The sequence below is a fragment of the Otolemur garnettii genome, unplaced genomic scaffold (genome assembly GCF_000181295.1).
Source record: "Otolemur garnettii isolate 467f Iridium unplaced genomic scaffold, OtoGar3 scaffold00001, whole genome shotgun sequence".
NCBI lineage: Eukaryota > Metazoa > Chordata > Mammalia > Primates > Galagidae > Otolemur > Otolemur garnettii.
The window spans coordinates 27,121,487-27,144,606 of NW_003852396.1; the positions used below are offsets into that span (position 1 = coordinate 27,121,487).

The 23,120-nt window shown below is 52.0% G+C and overlaps 1 protein-coding gene across 1 annotated transcript; it reads left to right on the top strand.

Annotated features, from left to right (window-relative positions):
• ARRB1 (arrestin beta 1) lies at positions 1-22,905 on the top strand. Its single transcript, XM_023513017.1, has 16 exons — positions 1-66; positions 2,372-2,432; positions 5,636-5,680; positions 6,715-6,911; positions 8,004-8,063; positions 8,923-8,990; positions 11,078-11,213; positions 12,254-12,338; positions 12,788-12,860; positions 14,499-14,636; positions 15,639-15,722; positions 16,794-16,817; positions 19,451-19,521; positions 20,335-20,386; positions 22,101-22,180; positions 22,315-22,905. The coding sequence occupies exons 1-16, from the start codon at positions 1-3 to the stop codon at positions 22,356-22,358; spliced, it is 1,284 nt and encodes a 427-aa protein (XP_023368785.1). The 3' UTR covers positions 22,359-22,905.
• The last annotated feature ends 215 nt before the right edge of the window (positions 22,906-23,120 follow it).

Below are 23,120 nucleotides of genomic sequence, written 5' to 3' on the forward strand. Positions count from 1 at the left end.
ATGGACCCTGGCCTCACCTCTCTTTCTCTCCACAGAGTATTCAAGAAGGCCAGCCCGAATGGAAAGGTGAGTCTATAACAGCCTGATGGGCTCCTACTTGACTCCGGGCTCTTGGGACCACGAAGGAAAAGCATCTCTCCTGACACGTGCAGCTCCTCGGGGGAGGGGACAGATGCTGTTCCTCATCTGAGGGGAACACAGCTCTTTTGGTAGGGGCCCTCGATCTCAAGGGGGAGGCTCTCAGAAAACTTTCTGTAAGTGGGGAGGTATAACCCCTCTGCACTTTGGGGGCTCCCAGACTGGTGTAGAGAGAGACATGAATGTGATAAACAGAGGATGAGCTAATCAGTAAGTACTGAGAGCTCAAGGTGAGTGAGTCCCTGGTATACAAGAAGACCCCAGCATACATCCTGGTCACCTCATTATCCAGGGAAGTACCCAGGGCCTGTCCCTGTTTCTTTCTCCCACGGGCCCATACTCCTTCCTTATCCCCTCTCAGTTCAGCACGTAGATTATTATTCCACTCCAGGTCTATCCAAGCCTGGCGGGGACTGGGACAGGGTGTGCTGAGATGAGTCAGGCAGAGACCGTGCTACTCACAATGGATCATTTCACTATGAAGTGGCAAGGGTGAGATGCCAGGTAGCAGGGCCTGCAGGCCCAGCCTGAGTGCTCAGTGACAGCTCATTCCAGAAGGGATGCATTTCCAGGCAAGGCAAGGTGGAAAAGGGCATTTCTGGCAGGAACATACAATTGCAAGGAGTTCAGGGTGGTCCCAAGCAGCTGGACCTCAGAGTGCCAGGAGAGAGGCAGAGGGAGTGGATGCTGAGGCTGAGAGGCTGCAGGGCCAGTCTTGAGGAGGCCAGGGCCAGGCTTAGGAGAATGGACCCCTGGCCTGGGTTGGCAGACAGTCCCACATCCCCTGTGGGGATGCCTGCCATCACCCTGTCCTGCAGCGCAGTGTTCTTGCTTATACTCCTTCCCAGCCCAGGGCCAGGGGCAGCCCTGCCAGTCATTCAGAGTTGGTTCTTGGAATGAAACTCATTTGTCATCCTTACCTCTGCCCACTGAGGAGGCATTAAAGGGTTTTCAAATGGAAGTAACACGGTCGGATTTGCATTTTAGGGTGCTGAGTCTGGATAAAGAAAGGGCTGGAGTGCTGAGGCTGCTTGCAGCAGAGTGTCAACTGGCCAGTGTGGTCATTCAGGCAGGAGTGGCTTTGGGGGGGAGAAGGACAGTTTTGGGAACTTTGGTGGAGGTAGAGCCATTGGGATTGGGGATTGCTGAGAAGCAGGGAGCATCTAAGATGACACTGTGAATGGATTTGACTTGGAGCCACTGGAATTCTAGCTTGGGGCTCCTCCCCACTGGCTGACTGCTGAGTGGGCACCACCTCCCTAGTGCCTCAACTGCCTCGGAAACAAGCCCTCTTGCTCAAAAATGGTAACTGTGTGCAGAGATGCATTTGTTAATAGCTAGAGTTATCCTTTCCATAATGTATATATACTTTAAAACCTTGTGTTATATGCTATAAATAACATATGATTTTATATGTCCATTTAAAAAAAAGCAAATTAGCCGGGTGCAGTGGCTTATGACTATAATCCTAGTACTCTGGGAGGCCGAGGTGGGTGGATTGTCTGAGCTCAGGAGTTCAAGACCAGCCTGAGCAAGAACGAGACCCTGTCCCTAAAAAAAAAAAAAAGTAGCTGGGCATTGTGGCAGGCACCTTTAGTCCCAGCTACTTGGGAGGTTGAGGCAAGAGGATCACTTGAGCCCAAGAGTTTGAGGTTGATGTGAGCTATGACACCATGACACTCTACCCAGAGCAACAAATTGAGACACTGCCTCAAATAAGTTAAGTAATTAATTAATTAATTAATATTTTTAAGAAGAAAGAAAACAAGTCCTCATGTAAGTAGATTTCTGCCAGGCTACAAGGTGTGTGGGGATCAATTGAAGGATGCGGTGTCGGTGTTTAGACCCCTGAGGGCTCAGCCTGGGGCCTGCCTGGAGACCCCTCACCCTCTCTGAGAAGCCGGCACTCCTGCTCAGCCAACTTCCCTCCTGTCGCTGCTGCACCCTCAGTGACACTTGGCAGCACTGATCTCCCTAGGCCTCAGCATCCTCATCTGTAAAACAGAAGTAGTTATGACTCCTTCCTAGGTCTTTGGGAGGAAGAAATGCTTTTAAAATTTTAAAAGGATTTGCTATTTTTAATGTTAGAGCTGGGTCTATATCCAGTTATGATTTTGATGAGGATTAGGAATGGGTCTAGGAGTTTCAGGGGCAGCTCCCAGGGTTCCTCCAGGTAGGGGATTGTGTCCTTCTGGCCCTTGCTGCTAACATGCCCTGTTCCTGTCCTCCCCAGCTCACCGTGTACCTGGGAAAACGGGACTTTGTGGATCACATCGACCTTGTGGACCCTGTGGGTGAGTCCATGGAAAGCAGGTGGAGGGTGAGGGGAAGGGTGGGCTGTCTAAGCTTCCTAAGAAAAGCCCTCAGGTCTTCAGGGGGGCCTGGTGCCAGGAGTGAGGCATGCATGGCTTCCTGCCTGAGGCAGCAAGCATTTACTGGGCAGATCCTTCCCCATGCATGGGAGGACGGTGTGCTTGTGGGAAGATGTCCAGATGCTGATAAGGAGGATAAGGATGATGATGGTGGCAGCCACCACTTTCCATAAGGCTTGTCATCTAGGAGATTGGTGGGGGGGCACTACACTTTCTCTCCCTGCTTTACAGACAAGGAGAATGAGACACAGAGAGGCTCAGTGGCTTGTGCCAGGTCACACAGCTAGTAGGTAGAGGAAATGGAGGGACAGGCCTTCCTGGGGCTTGCGAAATGGAGGCTGTCCTCATCCATGTGGGAATTTTGCCAGAGGCTGGACTGTGACTGAAGGCACCTTCCAAGTTCTTGTTCAAGTTCAGGGGCTCATAGCCTCTGTATTCTTGACAGTTTGGATTGGATAACCATTGGTGGGTGCCCATCCTGTATGGTTTTTTTTTTTTTTTTGAGACAGAGCCTCAAGCTGTCCCCCTGGGTAGAGTGCCGTGGCATTACAGCTCACAGCAACCTCCAACTCCTGGGCTCAAGCGAGTCTCCTGCCTCCGCCTCGCAAGTAGCTGGGACCACAGGCGCCCGCCACAACGCCCGGCTATTTTTTGGTTGCAGCTGTCATTGTTGTTTGGCGGGTCCAGGCTGGGGATTTGAACCCGCCACCTTAGGTGTACGTGGCTGGCGCCTTAGCCGGTTGAGCTATAGGCGCCGAACCCATCCTGTATGTTTTAGGATGTAGGACAGCATCCATTTGATGCCAGCACTCCCTCTCCCTCCAGGCATGACAATCATGTGTTTAGATATTATCACATGTCCCCTTGGGGGTAAAAATGACCCCTGTTTATGAATACTCACTGGGAGAGCCTTGGTCTCATTGCTTCTTCCCCGAGTGTTTGAGAGAGAGAGGCCCAAACTTACCCTGTTTTATAAATGGGCACAGTGAGGACCAGAGCGGATAAGTGGCTTTTTAAAGGGGGATATGAATAAACCAAAGTGAGGCCAAAGGAGGTGACAGGTTGGAAGAATGGAGACTAGAAATTGGGAGGGGTTGCTTGGGAAAAAAGTTCCAGAGAATATGATCTCTCTTATCACATCCCTGGGATCTGTCCTGAGGCCAGGGAGCAGGAGACATCTGATGGTCCCAGACGCTAGAGAGAGAGCACAGTGGTGGATTTCAGCCCACTTGGAGGAGGACCTTGGAGACTCTGGGGCAGGAGACTAAGGGGGTGTGAACTGCAGCACGGCCAGCTTCACCCTTGCTTTGTGGCCTACAGCAGAGCAACCCCACTCCTCTCCAGGCCTGTCTCCCAGTGCTCAGAGTTCTCTATGATTTGTATCTTCTCCCTGAACTGGCCCTCAGAGGCAGTGAGCAAGCAAATGGTTCAGGTGCTTCAAGTTGTGGTCCAGTAGGTGGAGGCCAGGGCTGTCCGAGCTTACTAGCCTACTAAAGGCAGCAGCAGAGGCAGCTGGAGGCTGGGAGGAGGTGGGAGCAGGAGGAAGCCAGCTGCCCAAAACACATGCAGTCATATGCCCCTGAGAGCTGTTCGGCCAGTGTTCACAGTGTTCAGAGCACCTAATTTGTGCCAGGCCCTGTGCTTGAGCCCTGGGTACCCTAGAGAGCTCTGGGGCATCGTCTAGAGGTGACCAGGTGACTCATGGTGAGAAGTGCTTTTTCCATCATGGCATGGCCTGAAGGATTGATCTGATTATATCCTCCCTGTGCTCAACTATTCCTCTGCACACAAGCCCAAGCCTCTGGCCTGGCAACTGGGACATTTACAATCAGGCCTGACCCTCCTTTTTGCTGGCCTGCAGACTCTGTTCTCCCCGGCCTCATGCTATTCTCACTGCCTGCTGTGGCCTACCCCCGAGTCATGTGATCAATAGCTCTCACTTGTCCCCTGAGCCCTGCTCCAGCTTCCCTCTCCCATGGAGCCTCCTGTGATAGTGAGTACCTTTTCTGGGACTCCCTCTCCGCAGACTTTCCACTGAGCCCTGGTGCCTGTGCAGGATGTGGCACAGAGGAGGTTCTCACCATAAAAGGAAGATGCATGGTCAGGCTCTGGGAACAGGTTGGCCACTACCCTGACCAGCTGTTCCTGGCACCTGCCCATGACTGGGGTTGCACTGGGACCCCTGCAGGCCTTCACTCCCAGGCAAGGCCTGTGAGATTTCTGAGAGGTTGTCTGGGGCAGCATGGGAGGGGGTATGGTGTGCAGAGTGTGGGAAAAGAGAAGGGGAGAGAGGTTTGGCCAGCAGTGGACTGGAGGTGCCAGGCAGGGGATGACCCCTGAGCCAATTTCTGGCCTCTGGGGTGCTGGGCAGAGATGTCCTTTGTGTCCAACTGGACTTGGCTCCTGAGGGCAGGCCTCAGGGCACTGGGGCACATTTCATGGTGCTCACAAGGGCCAGGCACCGCCTAAGTGCTTTACACATCTGACCCATTTTACTCATGTGCATATAAGACCCATTCAGTCCTCACAGGATCCCTGTCAGGTAGGTACTATAGGTCACAGCCCCTGACACATTCCTAATCTGAAAACTCTGAAAACCTAACATTATTTCTAAGTGTGGTGCAAAATTCATTCACTGGCAAGCCTGACCTAAACTGATGAGAGCTGTTTATGCCTTATCTAATTAGCCACTTGGCGAGAACACTTGCATTTCCCTGTGGAAGTATGAATGGCTTTAGTAGTGGGGTGGGGGTCCTACAGAGGGCACTCCAGAATATCTGGAACATGTGCCATATTGCCTCTCTACAATTAGAAACTTCTAAGTAAGTTCCAAAGTATACCTGGTCATAGGGGTTTTCAACCCTTATTATTCTTATCCATACATCAAGAAATAGAGACATTAAGTAACCTGCTGACAGTCCCCAGCTGGGTCTGTAGGGCTGGCCTGGGGTGGGAATGGGTGGAATGGTAGGAGTAGGCCATGCCACCCCTGGGTGCCAGCCTTCCCCTTTCTCTCAGGATGCTTTGAGATGGACAGATGATTAAGCTTGGATTTGAGTTTGTTTGGGGCTCAGGGGGTTGGGAGGTCAAGTTGCGTGTGTCTGCTCACTCTGTCCTTCCTGCAGATGGTGTGGTGCTGGTGGATCCTGAGTATCTCAAAGAGAGGAGAGGTAGGCTGTGGCCCCTACGCCCACTCCCAGCCTTTCAGGGGATCTCCTCCCCCACAGGCCTCCAGCACAGGATCTCCCTGCCTCCCCACTGGTTCTCCTGAAGGCCCCAACGACACCACAGTAGGCACTCTTGCCTCTCAGCCCAGGGCAGCCCTGCCCCAGGCACACTTTGGGAGAATGTTCTTAAATGCCCAAGCACTTTTTTTTTTTTGGTAGAGACAGAGTCTCACTTTATCGCCCTCGGTAGAGTGCTGTGGCGTCACAGCTCACAGCAACCTCCAGCTCCTGGGCTTAGGTGATTCTCTTGCCTCAGCCTCCTGAGTAGCTGGGACTACAGGCACCTGCCACAACACCCGGCTATTTTTTTGTTGCAGTTTTGGCAGGGCCGGGTTTGAACCCACCACCCTCAGTATATGAGGCCAGTGCCCTACCCACTGAACCACAGGCGCTGCCCCCAGGCACTTTTGACATCAATATGTCATGACTGTGGCCGGGCTGAGGATGCCAACAGGGCAGGAGGTAGGGTCCCATTTTACAGAAGAGAATACTGATACAGAAAGTCAATGGATTGTCCAAGGTCAGCAGGAAGACAGGAGTGGGGGGCTGAGACAAGACCCATACCTTAAGGAGATCACTCAGCAGCCTCCATCTCCTTGCTCCTTTTCTAGGCGCCCCCGGCCCCCATCCCAGGCCTCCCAGCCTACTGCAACCTGTTAGACCATTTCCCTGGCCCAGCACACAGTGCAGAGTGCAGGTCTCAAGAGGAGGTTGGGGGAAGGGAGGTGGATAGTGGAACTTGTCCAATAGGTAGTCCCCACCTCCTCCCAGGGGCCAGGCCATAGGCACCTCTTCTAGTTCCCAGCTACTCAATATCAGCTCCTCCAAGGGCAGACAGTGCAGCATCTCCAAGGAGCTTGGGACCTTTGCACAGGCCTGTGGCTGCCCCTTGGGCTTGTCCCAGGGCTGTGGCTGGTACTCTGGGCAGCTTGTTTGCTGCTCTCCAGGCACCTCCTCAGTGCCTCTGTTCCCCACAGTCTACGTGACACTGACCTGCGCCTTCCGCTATGGCCGGGAGGACCTGGATGTCCTGGGCCTGACCTTTCGCAAGGACCTCTTCGTGGCCAACGTGCAGTCCTTCCCACCAGCTCCCGAGGACAAGAAGCCCCTGACGCGGCTGCAGGAGCGCCTCATCAAGAAGCTGGGCGAGCATGCCTACCCTTTCACCTTTGAGGTCAGGAACAACTATCCATGGGACTCATTTCAGAAGTGCCACCTCTGGGTGGGGTGGTAAAGGTCAGCTGCTCCACATTACCCAGTTCCCTAGTGTGCATTGGGATCCAGGGCACTGTCACTTATGCTACCTGGCAAGTGTCTTCTCTTTGGCCATGGCTGGCAGCATCACCTTTACCTCTGTGCTACTCCTCAGACCCTCCTGAGTCCAGGTCATGGTGGAAGAAAGGGGCTGAGGAGGTGGCTGCAGAGACAGGAGCCTTTTGTGGCCCCTGGGTCACTACAAGTGTCCACTTGCCTGGCCTTGACCCAGATCACAAATGAGGGATGTCAAACAATTGATTACTCTATAACCTCTCAAATCCAGGACTCCAAGATTTCAGGTTTTAAAATTTCTTGTTTCGTAGACACTCCAACTCTGGGATTGAGCACAATCCCTTCCTTTTCTGAGTGGATCAGAGAGCGGAGAGAGGATATGGAGTCACCTGTGCTGTGTGGGTGTATTAGTTTCCCATGAGTGCACTCACAAATGACCACAGACTTGGCAACAAGTAAACGTACTAATTAAAACAACACAAAATTATGATCTTACAGTTCTAGTGGTCAGAAGTCCAAAAACATGTTTGACTGGGCTAACATCTAAGACTTTGTTCCTCTGGAGATCCTTGGGAGTCTGTTTCCAGCTTCACATCATTGGCTTGTGGCCCCTTCCTCAATCTTCAAAGCTGGCAACAGCCAGTTGAGTCTTTCTCATGCCCCATCACTCTGACCCACGTGGTTATACTGGGCCAAGATCATCTAGGATAGTCTCCCCATCTCAAAGTCTTTAACTTAATCATATATGCAGAGTCCCTTTTGTCATGGAAGGTAACACAGTCCCACAGGTTAGGAAGTGACATCTTTGGGAGGCCATTATTCTGGCTACCACAGTAGGCCTCATGGAAAGATCGTTTTTAGCCACTGCTCTGAGGACTGGGCTGGGCTAATCTCTTTGACCCCTGGTCCGAGGGATATGCAGGGTGGCAGGGTGCGAGATGTGGGGAGAGTCAGTGGTGGATGTGACAGGTGGTTTATTGTCCCTTCTTCATTATAGATTCCTCCAAACCTCCCATGCTCTGTGACACTGCAGCCAGGGCCTGAAGACACAGGGAAGGTAGGTCACCCCATGGGGACCATCTCTCCAGGTCCAGGACTCTTTGGTCTCTGCTTTCTCCCTGGGAGGTGCAGACAGACAGGACCACCCTCCCTGTTGTGTCTTTGTGTCTAGGCCAGGCTGATCCCACCTCAGAAAGTCTCTTTTCAGACAAGCCCCCAGATTCGAGGTCACGTCACTGCCACATTCTATGATGGTCTAGACTGGCTCTCCTGAGTCACTTTCACTGGCTGTGGTGTTAACTGCAACAGGACAAAAATGTTCTGAGGACCTACACCTGGCCTCGCATTACCCCCAGCAACATGGTATGGAGGTGCAATCATCACCATTTCACAGATGGGGAAACTGAGACTTGGAGAGAAGTGACACCAGCAGCATCCCAGGCCCCAGGTCTCTGAGCCCCATTTCCTCACTGGCAAAGTGGAGATAACAGGATGTGCCTCCTTGTGTTGTCCGAGGGTCAAGTGAGGCTGAAGCAAGCTGCCCAGCACAGGCGTGCATACAGTAGGCGCTCCCAGTCTTCCTAGGTGCCTGCTGCTGTTTCTGGGTGGCTGCTGGGGCGAGGATAACCACCACGACTGAGGCAGGAGTCCAGAGAGCAGAGCCCTGTTAAGTTAGTTTGGGAGCTCCAGTGTTGTGGGGAGTTGAGGAACAGCTTAGTCACAGAAGGACACAGCCACAGAGGGTGGTGGTCCAGGGCTGGGCTGAGCGCAAGGGCTTTGGGGTCCAACTGGGGGACTGGGCTGTGGGAGCTTAGGGTTCCCATCCAGATTCCTCATTTGTAGACTGAGAGGGTGGGCTGGCCATGCTGGGGACCCTGCCTCTCCAAGACCCCGTGTTCAGTGCCCCCTTCCCCTAGGCCTGTGGTGTGGACTATGAAGTCAAAGCCTTCTGTGCGGAGAACCTGGAGGAGAAGATTCACAAGCGGTGAGCAGGCGCCAGGCGTGGGCGTGGGCTGCTTGTTGGGAGAGGGAGGGAGACAGGATGGGAAAGGTCCCAAGAGGAGGTTAGTGACAATTCCTGGAACTGTGAGAGGAAGGATGGCACATTCCATCCTCAGGACCTTTCAGCGGCACTTTGCAAGGCTGGTGGGTCACGGAGTGCTTCCTGGGAGAGGCGGCTTTGGCTGCCCTGGCTCAGCATCTTTGCTTCCTCCTCCATCTCCCTGCCTCTAGTCTCGCCCCTCCATTTCTTCTTATATTTTGTTTGGAAACAAACCCTAAATTCAGCTCGTGTTATGCAGTGAGGAGGATGTTTCTTGGCCATCCCATTTCCTGGTCTTCTCTGGAAGGTGATCAGCAGGAACTGAGGGGTGTCAGTGGAGTCTTCTAAGCAAGGGAGGCAATAGAGATAGTGAACTCAGCCAGGGGAGAGACAGGAGGGGTTAGCCCATGTCTCAGAGTGGAGGCATCCTCCTGGGAAGGCACAGACCCCAGCAGACAGAGACCCCAGGCTGGCAGCTGGAAACAACTGACCCTGATTCTCATGCTGCCCTGCTTGGGGTCAGGCCCTGGCGATCCCTGCCTCCTCTCCTTGAGTGGCTGACCTTAGGCCCATCTCTTATGTTCTGTGCCCTGAGGCACAGTCCCCTGGAGAGGCTGGCTGAGCCTCTTTAGGGACTGAGTTTATTCGCCACCTGGTGGGTTTAGAGTGTATTGCATTTCCCCATCTGCAGCCTCGTCAACCTGTGTGTGGACAGGACCTTTCTCTCTTGCTTCTCCATCCCCCATTTCCTCTTAAGAACTGAGATCCAGGGAGAAGAGGGTATTGTGGGCTGTGGGAGGGGGCTTAATCTGAACAGGGAAGAGGAGGCAATATCGAGAGCCATCATCCTCATTCCACTACCACCAATGGGCCATTTTAAATCCACACCAAACAGGGTTTTTTGTTGTTTAGCTTTTTTATTTTTTTTGGACAGAGTCTCACTCTGTTGTAACCTCAAACTCCTGGACTCAAACAATCCTCCTGCCTCAGTCTTCTGAGTAGTTGGGACTAGAGGATCCTGTCATAATGCCTGGCTTATTTTTATACTTCTTATAGAGATGTGTTCTTTGCTTGTTCTTTGCTCAGACTGTTCTTGAACTCCCAAGCTCAAATGATCCTCCTTCCTTGGCCTCCCAGAGTGCTAGGATTATAGGCCTGAGCCACGGCACCCAGTTATTAATAGTTATCAATAGGAATAATGATATACTGGCTGTCATCTGTCAAGGGCCTATTAGGTGCCAGATATTGTTCAGAGTACTGGACATACATGAACTAATTTGATCCTTACAGCCACCCAAAGAGGTAGGTCCTGCTGTTGTCACCATGTATAGATGATGGAACCGAGGCAGAGAGAGATTAATTTACTCAAGGTCATACAGTTAGTAGGAGGAAAGCCAGGAGGGAGTGGAGGCAGCCTTTCTGAGGCGCGGGGCTGTGGGTACACGCAGCCTGCTACGGATACTGCCTCCCCAAGCTCTCAACCCTAGCCAGCCCCTCCTGTCCTCATTTGACCCCTGAGTCCCGAACATCTTCACTGAGTCATCCTCTTCACTGGCCTGCATCCCCCCAGCCCATAGCCCCTCACTGAACCCCAGTACCATCCTTAGCCCCCATTTCCTCATGTTCTCTCTGCATATTTTCACTTACTAGATACCTGACAGGTATATACTATATGGCAGGCACTGTCGTAGGTGCTAAGACTATAGCCATGAACAATTTAGACAAAACATTCTGTCCTCAAAGAGCTTACGCTGTTCTATGACATCAGCTTAAAGTGATGAGTGAAAACATGGTCCCTTTTCTACCACCCTCCTAAGTACCAAGACTAGACCCAGATGAAGTGCAGCCACAGGATATAGAAGGATGGAGTGGGACCAGCTGGTGACAAGGCTCTGTAGTTTGGCTGGAGTCTGAGACAATGGGGAGAGGAACCATGGTAGTTTCTTGAGCAGCAGAGTGAGATGAAGATTGCAGGGAAAGAAGATGAAGGCTGGTGACTCTGGTCATCTTTCACCATCTTTCTCCATTAGGAATTCTGTGCGTCTGGTCATCCGGAAGGTTCAGTATGCCCCAGAGAGGCCTGGCCCCCAGCCCACAGCTGAGACCACCAGGCAGTTCCTCATGTCGGACAAGCCCTTGCACCTAGAGGCCTCCCTGGATAAGGAGGTAGGAGGCTCAGATTTGACAGGGGTGGGGACTGCTCTACCAGGGCCTGGACCTCAGATCCCAGTTTTCTCCTGGGCTTTGGGAACTCCTCAGTAGGAGCTTCTAACCTAGCTTGAGGCCCATGGGGCTCTGGGAATCTGAGACCTCTCTAGGGGGATATGGAAAAGACCCTTGGGGCCTCAGAGAGTGGCAGAGGGGGCATGAGTCTGAAGGTTGACTTCAGAAAGGAGCAGTGTGCCCTCTTGAAGGTTCTGGCCATCTCTCCACTATGCTCTGTTCTTCCACCAACTGCCTGCCTCAGGCTAAGTAGCAAAAATCAAGTAGGTCAGTAGAGGAGGGGAGAGAGGCAGCCTGGGATCTCCTGCCATAACCCTGCCAGACCCTGTGCTATCAGGCAACAGATGCTGCCGGAAGAAGGGACTCCTCCTTAAGCTTCAAATCAAAACCAGCTGACTGATGCCTGTTGTTAGCGCAGGCTAGCCCCTCCTTGAGGTGTGGGCACCTCTATCCTTCTTGGGGCACAGCTAAAGGCAAGTGCCTGGGACAAGAGGCAAGTGAGGCCCTTGGGGAGGATTCAGAGTTGGTTCCCCCAGAGAGCCTGTCAGTCCTTCCTCACCTTCCCCTGCTTCCTCTGGACCCTTCTTCTGGGGACAGATTCTGGAGCCAACAGAGACTTGAGACATCACCTAGTCCAATCCTTTCATTGAACAGAGGGAGAAACTGAGGCTTAGGAAACCTGCCCAGTTCATACCACTAACATCATTGTTATTGTTGTTACCATGATTATAACTGGTGGGTGAGCCAGCCCTGGAGCAGTTATCTTTCAAGGGTCCCACAGGGAACTGAGGGCTAATACATTTGGTGGCGTAGTGCCTGCCACCTTAGTGTCAGTGAGAAGTGGATGATGAACTTGGGAAAAATGGCAGAACAGCCAAGGTTTGGGGGAACTCCAGGAAATTTGTGTGGGGCCTTTCCTTCCTCTCCTTTCCCTAGAATTTGGGCATCTTCCCAGCCAGCCCCTTGTTTCTTGTGCCTCCCAGATCTATTACCACGGAGAACCCATCAGCGTCAACGTTCACGTCACCAACAATACCAACAAGACAGTGAAGAAGATCAAGATCTCAGGTAGCCCAGGAAGAGGGTCAGCTTGGGGCAGGCCAGAGGGAGTCCTCCCAGGGCTTGGGGGTAGCTTAGGGTCTCCCCTTGTTAACAGCCTTGTAAATAACTACTGAAGCCAAGGCCTGCTCTGAGCCAAAGGGTAAGGCTTTTGGGGCATGTAACACAGGCTGCTTTTTGGTCAGGTAATGAGTTTGCTGTTTAAGCCACCTTTTCTCTTCAGTTTCCTGGGCTCTGAGCAAAGCTGTCCTTGAAGGGAAAACTTTTCGTTATAGAAGGGAATGGGTGTGTTTGGAGCTACCCTTTGGGTAGAGGCTGGGTGGTCTCCTACAGAAGTGTTTCCTGGTGGCCTCTGGCTATTGTCTGGGGCTGGACATCCCCAATGTGGAGAAGCCTAAGATGCTCTGTGGGGGTTGCATCCCTGGCTCATAGTGCCTCGATCCCCTCTCCCTCCCTAGTGCGCCAGTATGCGGACATCTGCCTTTTCAACACAGCTCAATACAAGTGCCCTGTGGCCATGGAAGAGGCTGAGTAAGTGAGCACAAGCCTGGCCTTGAACATGGGAAATTGGGTGGGAAAAAAAGAAGCTATAGGTCCTATCACAGGCCCAGGTGGCTCTTCTCCACCTGGCAGAAGGGCTGGGCCTCAGACTTCCTTGCCAACTCAGATGATCCTGAAGAACCTTTTAAAAATCATCCACCTGATTTAGCTACAGGAAAGTACATGCTATAGTCAAGCAAAAGACACTATAACTAGAGCAACAAAACAAGAGCTAATAAATGTAAGGGGGTTGGGGATGTGGACAGAAAAGAATTATACTGTGCCTGAAACCTAGGTTGAAGGGTGATACTGTGTTCTGAGCTTCCTGGTAGCGAAGGCAAAGAGGGTAAAGCACTGGATACACCACTTTTCTTATCTAATAAAAGAGTAATTCAGCTCATTGCAATGCTGAGAATAATTATACACACATATAAAAAAATCTAGGCTTGAGGAGAGCTACTATGGTTGGACATGGATAGAACTTTGTCCCAACCTTGTTGGCAGCTAAGTCAAGAGGAGAGATCTCAAGCAAAACATCTTTATTTACCTAAGGGAAGTAGAGGCTCCCTTTAGAATACACACATTTTTTTTTCATTGTCCTACAAAGAATTTTGTGGGGGCAATTGCATTTTATGTAATTTTATATGTATGTGTATATATTTACATGTAATTTAAATCAGTATTTTTTGCAATTTAAAAACTTTTTAAAAATATTACTACATGGTCTTTGAGATAGTTTAATGTCCTATAGGTGAACATGTCATGATCAGGACAAACATCCCCCCATTATTAGACATTTCTTATATCCACTGCTGATTTAAAATACAATGGGAACCATGAGGTGTAGATTTCTGGTGAGGGGCAGGGACAAGGGCATAAAGTGACATGATCTGAGACAGAGTAACATAAACTTCTCAGAGTGGAAAATCCCAAACCCTGAGGATGGTTGTAGCATCTGCATTATAGCAACATTGATGACTGGGGAGGCCTTCACACTCCTAGACTTGTTTACTTCTCAGGAAGCCCTGTGGGGTGATGGTTGCTGCTGTCTCAATATGTAAATGAAGAAGTGGGTCAGAGAGATGTGACTTGCTGAGCCTCAGAGATACCAAGTGTCAAAGCGGAGGCTCAAACCCAAGTAGTGTGGGTCTAGGGCTTGCACATGCCAAGCTGGCTGCTACATGCCAGCTATCTCACTGAAAAGGTAGATGGGGACAGAGCAAAACCTAACAGTTGACATACCCTGCCCATGATGGACCAATATGTGATAAAGCATGTAAAGTTTTAACTACCGGACCTAGCTGATGGTAGCTTCATTCATGCTCTGCACATAGCTGTCATTTTTAAACTAAGTGTGCTACTTAGCACTGCACTGTTAGACTCGGATAGTTTGTTTCCTGCAGAGCATCCCAGTCAGTGATGCTGGTGTATAGAGTGTAAGTGTACCTCCTCTGGGGGGCAGTGGTCTTCCTGCCAGAGCCAGGCCTGCCCAAGTGGTTCCTATGATTAGAGGACAGGTACGGAGAGAGAGGCTTGGAGCAAGGTCAGGCTAGATGTCGTATAGGTGGAGATGAGGCCAGGGCTGGCTCTGGGGAGGGCCATCTCCACACATGCTTCCCTTCTTCCCAGTGACACGGTGGCACCCAGCTCCACATTCTGCAAGGTCTACACGCTGACTCCCTTCCTGGCCAACAACCGAGAGAAGCGGGGTCTCGCCCTGGATGGGAAACTCAAGCATGAAGACACGAACTTGGCCTCCAGCACCCTGTGAGGACCCACCTCCTGCTCCCGGCTCCTGTGCACTACTCCCATGGGTCCACACCCTCCTTGGTCCCACCAGTAGAGGGCAAGGCTCAGGCTACTCCTCCTCAGGCTTGTCCAGAGCCTTAGGAATGTGACCTGTGAGAGAGGCTGCCCCTACTCCCACTCCTAAGCATGGTTGACTGGGAGAACGAGATGCATCACTAGTCTGCCGGCTTGCTCGGAAGCAGGCAGCCTGGAAGGGCTTCCTGCAAGAGGCAGCAGCTCCTGACCTACATCTTCCGCTCATGGGGTGTGTCCCGAGGCAGAGCAGGGCCAGCAGGATGGGTGTGGCTCCTGGAGGATGAACAGGAGGGGACTGGGGAGTCTGGAGAGACCAGGGTGATTTGTCTAGACCCAACACAGAATGCCCCTCAAAGCCAGGGATCCCAGGGCATCTGGTCACTCCTGTCTGATACATCACTGACTCCTCTAGGCCACCCTGCTAGGCAGAGCCCTGGAGATGTAGAGCCCTCAGTGGGCTATGGGCCTCCCTCTGCAGCACTCCTGCCCGCAGCCCCCAACTTGGACCGGCTCTCTCCAGCCCTGCACAGGCTCCCACCTCCCTCTGAGCCTTTACCACCTTCTCCACCCTGGCACAAACCCTGCCTGTCTTCAACACCCCACTGAGACACCACCTTGTAAGAGACGTCTCTTCCAGATTGCCCCCACCCCATCCCAGCTGCCCTTACCCTGGCTGAACTCCCAGTCCAGCCCTTTCTGCTATGGCTTGCTGAGCACAAAACTAAGCAGGACCCAGGCGAGGTCACTGGCCCAGGCAAGGAGAGAGGCCTCGTGGGTTTCATAATTTGGAACCCAGGGATCTCTGAGGGCACAGCTCACCTTCCTCCCTTCCACCAGGCCCTGGGTGGGGCACACACGGCAGAGGGATGAAGGCCTCTGCCCCTGTTCCCTGGTATCTTGCCCACCAGTGACCTCCTGAACCCACTCTCCTGTGTCACCTTGCAGCCTGAGGGAAGGAGCCAACCGCGAGATCCTGGGGATCATTGTGTCCTACAAAGTGAAAGTGAAGCTGGTGGTGTCTCGGGGCGGGTGAGTGTCTAGCCTGGCCCAAACCCCCTGAGTGTGGAGGGGAGTGACTCTGGAGATCCTCACTGCCGACCCCGCTCTGCCTATTTGCCCACCCTCCAGAGGAGGAGTTTCCTGCCCCAACTCTTCCTTCTTCCTGCTCCTCTCCTCCCTACTGGGGTCTGAGCCTGCATGGAGGGGTGGCCATGCCTGGGGGATGTGCCCCTCATCACCCCTGGGGGCACCGCACCCACCGGTACCCAGGCTATTTGGGTGGAAATAGCTAAAGGAGCTTAGAATCCCAGAGCTGGACTGCGGATTTGCTAGCTGGTCTGAATCTCCCATTTTGAAGTCTGAACACTTCCCCAAACATTTCCTAAAATCTCCTCCCCTAACCTCAGGTCACAGGCTGGGCGCTGGGGTCACAGCAGCAGACCAGACATGTTCCCTTCCCAGGAGCACAGTTTGGTGGAGATGCAGGAGAAACTCCCATGCTTCCCCAAATATCGGGTCTACCTGTATAAACCTAGAATTTCTAATTAGTCAGAGGGATTGTTTTCTAATTTAGTTTATACATTTCTATAAAAAGATTAAAAAGCTAAATGATGTTAGACATAGAAGCCCCTTTATTATTAGAATAATGCCTTTTTGCAGGTGGCAGTAATACCTTATGACAGGACATCTCAAAATTGTAAATCCTAAATCCAGTGTCTTGTGACCTTGCAGGACCCACAGTCTTCCCACGTTCCTGGTAACCTGGAGTGCTCCCTTTGGCTTTAGATAGCCCCAGCCTCCTACCAGGCTCCCCTGGGGTGGGTGGTACCCAGGGTTAGTTTTCACGCTCCCTTTATAGATGAGGATCCGGAGGCCTAGGGGGTGCACTGAGCTGGGTCTAGATCTTAGTGCCCCTTGGCTAACTGTCACTTCAGTGGACCCCTGAATGAGCAGCAGAGCTGTGCAGGGGGTGGGTGGGAGTGTGTCCCGTGGGTCTTCTCTGTCCAGGGGCAGCAGAAGTGGTGAATGAATGTGCTTTCTGTTTTCTTCCTCTCTGAACTCTCTCCTGACCACTTCTCCTGCCTCCTCTGACCCACCCAGGCTGCTGGGAGATCTTGCATCCAGGTAAAGTCCCTTCCTTCGACCTGGTTGACTCACCTTCTTGGAGGGCCCGGTAACCACTGGCCCGACTGAGCAGAAATCACAGGGCACTAGGTGGAAGGAATCCTAGCAGTCATTTCAGATTGCCAGGCTCAGGTGTGTGCTGGGGAGACAGTCTTTCCTGAAAACACCTCACCTTGCACTTTCATCCCACCGAAGTGACAGGGACCTTTACAGACAGCAAAGACCAATTGCATTAATCTGGAGAGTGGTGCCCAAGAGAGCTGTCTAAGTTACTTGTCACCTGACACAGTGTGTTTTGGAGAAGTGCAGGATTCGTGACTTAAATGTCCATACGGTGGATAATTAACTGCTGGCCAGGTGTTGTCAACCATGTCCTCTTTTGTAGACAAGTCTCCCTTGTAGCCAGCTGGATGGACTCACATGCCCAAAGTGCATGTGCCACAAACACAGCAGTGTGGCCTTCTCCAGTCACACGCTGGCAGTGTTACTCATCCTAAGAAATTAATTCAATTCTTTTGATGTAATTCAGCAAAAATTTCCTGAACCCAGACTTATGCCCAGGCTTGTGCTGGGAGCCAAAATCCCAGAGAGGAATCTGGTCCATGCCCTCATCACCCATGGCCTGGTTAGAGTCTGGATCTTCCATTCATATCCTGCATGGCCTTAGTGAAGGATGGCAAACTCGGTCTTCCTCTAGCTTCCCTTCTGATGGCTACTCTTCCAAGTGAACCTGTAGAAGCAATTCCCTTTGGAAGCAAAAGAACAAAAGAAGGATTTAAAAAAAAAAAAACCCCACATAGTTTTGACAGCCTTATGAAAGTCCCACGTTCCCATTGAGGGGAAGTGATGATTCTTACAGGCACAAGCACATTTTTACCAAGCTGTGTACTGCATCATCTCCCAGAAGTTCCAGGGGTTCTGGAAGGCAGGCATTGTTATTCCCATTTTCCAGGAGAACTCAGTGAAACTCAGAGATACAGCGTGCTCTGCTCCTCCAGTGAGTGGTGAGGCAGACGGCACACATCTGTCTAATTACATAGCTTGTGCACCTTTCCCATCTCTTCCTCCCTTCAGCTGGGCCCTGGGCAACAAGATCAGTGGGATGTGGCTTATGCCTGGAGGTGCTCACAGTTGGAGATGTGCTGAGAGGAGCCTTCAGGGCCTCTTTTGTTAGTCTCCTTTCTGACACTATTCCCTGTGATTTAGGGTGTGGATTATGGAACCAGAATCTTTTTTCACTTACCATTAATAGCTGTGTGACCTTGGGCAAGTTTTTTTTGTGGAAATAGAGTTTCACTTATAGCTCTTAGTAGAGCGCTGTGATGTTACAGCTCACAGCAACCTCCAACTCCTGGGCTTAGATGATTCTCTTGCCTCAGCCTCCCGAGTAGCTGGGACTACAGGCGCCTGCCACAACGCCACGTTATTTTTTTTGTTGTAGTTTGGCCAGGGCTGGGTTTGAACCCACCACCCTCTATATATAGGGCTGGCACATTAAGCCACAGGTTCACTTCTGTAGAATGCCGTGGCGTCATAGCTCACAGCAACCTCCAACTCCTGGACTCAAGTGATTCTCTTGCCTGAGCCTCCCAAGTAGCTGGGACTACACGTGTCCGCACAATGCTGACTATTTTTAGGGATGTCTCACTCTTGCTCAGGTGGTCTTGAACCTGTTAGCTCAGGGCAATCCCCCAGCCATGGTCTCCCAGAGTGCTAGGATTACAGGCGTGAGCCACCATGCCTGGCCTGGGCAAGATGTTTTAGTTTTTATTTATTTATTTTTATATTGTTTAGGATTCATTGAGGGTACAAAGAATTAGGTTACACTGATTGCATTTATTAGATATAGTCCCTCTTATAATTGTGTCCCATCCCCAAGAGGTATGCCATGTACCATGACTCCCTACCCACTTCTCTCCTCCCCTGGGCAAGATATTTTAATCTTCTTATGCTTTAGTTTCCCAGTCTATACACCGGGGATAACCATAGGGCTGTTGTGAGGATTAAATGAGTTACTCCAGGAAAGGGGTTTACAACAGTCTTTGGCACAGAGTCAGCACCACATCCATGTCTGCTCTTGGTCAATCAGGGCCAAAGGCAGAGAAAACCCATCAGAAACACTGGCTGGGGCCAATTCTTTCCTGTTGCCCTTCCCCTGCAACCCCAAAGGCTGGAGAGGGTGAACAGCCTCGGGCCCTTGGGCCCATCCCACTTCAACTTGGCTAGACTCACCTCAGCAGTGCTTCCTCCAGCCTGAGCACCTTGATAGAAGCCTCCTGGAAGTGTTGGGAGATGAGATAGAGTGAGAATGGGAGGGGTTCCGACCAGGGTCCAGGGCGCTCCTGGGGCCGCCTGGTGGCCACAGTGCACACTGCCCTGGGGCAGTCCTTCCCCACCCTGTGCCTCCTCCCAGCACTCAGGAATCCGGTGATCCTTTCCATTTCTTTTTGGAGCCAGAAGATGAGGTCTCCTCATTTAACTCCCAGACAGAGGCCGAGCTGGGGCTAGAGGCCACATCTCAGACCTCCCTCACCCGATCCATAAGCCCTCCCTTGTCCTCACACTGATAGGGTACCAAGTCTCACAGTCTGAGATTCGTCTTGAGGCTCACCAGCTCTGGGTCTCTGTTTCAGTGACGTGGCTGTGGAACTGCCATTCACCCTAATGCACCCCAAGCCCAAAGAGGAACCCCCACATCGGGAAGGTAAGCAGAATCTGTGGTTCACTAGGGCAGAGGTTCTCTACCACTGCCGTGTTACCCTGTTACCCCACCTCCCTCTGGGTTAGCCTTCAGCTAGCATCACCTTTTTCTCAGGTCCCCAGATGTTTTGTGGGTCCCAAACTCCTATTTGCTTCTGACCTCACCTGGAGGCATTAAGGCCCTGTCCTCCATGGGAGGGGAGGCAGGCATGGAAGAAGTAGCTCCTACCTTGCTCTGGGCATGGGCTGGGTCCTGTTTGGTAGTAGGGGAAGGTGCTACATGGATAAAATGACCCCCTCCCCCTAGCATCCCATTTCCATATTTTTTTTTTGCAATTGATACCAGATTGGTCACATTTCATTGAATCTAAGATTGTTTTCATTGCAAAAGATAACATTATGGTATGTACCAATAAGAGAGAAGAATGCTTTCACAGTTTAAACTATGAAATACCATTGATGGCAAAGCATACTGTAAGTTCAAAGATGTTAAAATGTGAAAAAGTTAACTATGAGTTGTCTTAGATTTAAAGAAAGGCATGCATGCAAGAAATTAATCTAAGTCATGTTGGAGACCTGTCAAAAGGAGCAGGGGGCCAGAGGTTTCTCTGCTGTTCTGGGGCTGCACCCTGCTCCCTGCCTTTAAGATGATTTGTGGTGTTTCAAGACCAAGGATGAGCTACCTTCTCTACTCCCCTTTTCCTTCGCCTTCCTCATCTTAGCCTGGTTGTCTTAGGGTGGGGGACCTGTGCCCACCACCCCCATGCCAGTGCCCTCACTAACCCCTGGGCTCCTTGCCCGCCCGCCCTGTGTTTAGTTCCAGAGAACGAAGCGCCAGTAGATACCAATCTCATAGAACTTGACACAAAGTAAGCCAAACCCTGCCTGCAGATGTCTGGGTGCTGGGGCAGCCATGGGTGGGCAGGGTGGAGGGGTCATTTGCATATATGCTTATTAACCCCTGAGGAGCTGCTGGTCTAACCCGTCTGCTGAGAGCCACCTCTGCTCGCCTCTTCAGCAACCTGCTTGCCTGCATGTGATGTGAGGGACCCTCCATGCCTGTTCCTCTTCCTCCTGCCTGGGTGGGGTCTGTCTTCCTCCCTTGTCCTTGCACGTCCATCTGTCAGTCCGTTTGTCCATCCACAGTGCCTGCTTGGCTCACAGGGCTGCTTGGTGGCCCTGGGCTCGGCTCTCCCGCCTCCCCCATGCCCAACCAGTGGAATCAGGCTGTGGGGTGGGCAAGGGTCTAGGGAGCTTGTTGCTTCCGATTCCTGAGGACCAATTGATGTGGATTTTCCAGTGGTCAAAGGCCATCGTGTCACCAGACAGTGGCGAGAGGGGAAGGATCTGGGCCAGCAGCATGGACCACCTCCAGCTCCAAAGCCATCCTTCCCTTGTCCCCCTGGAGAAATTTGGGGTGTGGAGGTTTCAAGTCACCCCATGAGGCTCCCATGTACTAACTCCCAGAACCCTGTGGGGACAGGGGACCTAAGTGGGCCCTACCTGGTCCTAAGTGGATGTGTGTTTTAGTTTTTTTCTTTTTTTTTTTGAGACAGAGCCTCAAGCTATCCCCCTGGGTAGAGTGCTATGGCATCACAGCTCACAGCAACCTCCAACTCCTAGGCTCAAGCGAGTCTCCTGCCTCAGCCTCCCAAGTAGCTGGGACTACAATCGCCCACCACAACGCCTGGCCATTTTTTTTTTTTTTTGGTTGCAGCCATCATTGTTGTTTGGTGGGCCCAGGCTGGGGATTCGAACCCGCCACCTTAGGTGTATGTGGCTGGCGCCTTAGCCGCTTGGGCCACAGGTGCCGAGCCTGTGTGTTTTAGTTGAAGGGAGCTCACTGTTCTTAGAAGCAGTCCTTAGTCCTGAAATCCTACCCAGGCCACCCCTTTCCCCAAGCACCTGTCCTCAGCTCTCTATTTAGATTTGCTATCTTCCTACCCATCCCCTCTTCCGTCCAGGGTCTCCTGGGCAAGAATGTGAGCTGACACCTGGGAGAAAGGCTCCTTATGGCCTTTTCTTCCTCTAAGCCAGTGGTTCTCAACCTTTCTAATGCTGCAAACCTTTAATACAGTTAAAAGGGGTCACAACCCACAGATGAGAACTGCTGCTCTAAGCCAACTCAACTCCTTCCTGTCCAGCAACAGGAATGCTTCCTGAGGGTAGTTTTTTGGGTGGGTAGGGTTTACTGGGCTTGTTCTTGGTTGATTTGAATGCTGTGAAACCAGTGGTGGCCTGGCCTGTCCCAGTGGGAATTATTCCTTCCTTGGCTACAGAGCCACACTGATCCCCGCAACTCCTCAAGAACCAGGTGGCTTTTCTAGTGTGTAGGCAGGAAAGTTAAATTCTTGTCCTCCTTTGGCATTTTCATAGCTGGCCCACGTCCAGATGTGACTATTCCTACTGCCACAGGTAGGTATCCAAACGTGGCAGCCTGGCAGGCCTTTCTGCCCATGGTCTGCCCCAGAAGCCAGGCACCTCAGAGAGGGTGTTCTCTCCTGGGCCCCAGCCAGACTTCTGAATGTGCCTACTCTCCCTACCCCTGCAAACGCACCACGTTTTCCTTGTCTCTCCCACCAGTGATGACGACATTGTATTTGAGGACTTTGCCCGCCAGAGACTGAAAGGCATGAAGGATGACAAGGAGGACGAGGAGGATGGTACTGGCTCTCCACAGCTCAACGACAGATAGACGGGGCCGGCCCTTCCTGTGGGCAGTTCCAGGGCCCCTCATGCACTAGGATGCTTATTCGTCTTCTTCCTGTCTGGTTTCTCCTCCCCTTTGTTCTTCCAGTTTCTACCAGGGGGCCCCAGAGGTCTTCTTCCAGGTCACGATGACGGACCTCTGTCCTCAGGATTGGCCCCACATGACCATGCCAACAGGACCACAAAGCACCACCTTCACCCCACCTCTGCAGTCACCTCTCAACTCCCCTCCTTTTCATGCTGACTCCCAGAAAGGCCACCATGGCTCTGGCCTTGGAATTTGACATGATAATGGGGAGCAAACAGGGGAGGATGGGGTATGGGGCTTGGCGGGTGGGGATGCGAGCTCAAGACACATGAGAAATGTCCGTAGTCCCAAGTGATTAACACAGTCTGGCAGCTAAAAGATGACTGCATCGAAGGCCACCTCCTTCTAGCTGGGAGGGGTAGACTTGTGGATAGATTCTGAATGCCTTTTTGCAGTTTGGACCCACCAAAGACCTCTCCCCTTCCACTCTCATCCCCGCCCATGTCCCTCTATGTCTGGTAGTGACATTGGTGAAGGTTCGTTCATAGACTCCGGGAATAGAGAAAAGCAACTGGACCGACTTTCTTACCAGCAGTTACCTAGACTAAGACAAGCTGTGTGAACTAGCCCAGGTATATTTCAGTATTGTCAGGAAGTGACACCTTAGCTACCTTGTATTTTATGTATGTGGACCTCTTTATATAACCAGAGAGAAAGAGAGAGGAAGGGGGTCCTCAGTGAGTCCCACCCCCGCCCCCCCATCCCACAGAGTGAGTTCCTGAAGCGGTTTCCTGAGGGCCCTCTCGGAGATGAGAGCAGGGAGGGGAGGCCTGACCTTTGTCTCTTCCTCCTTTGTGGACTTAACG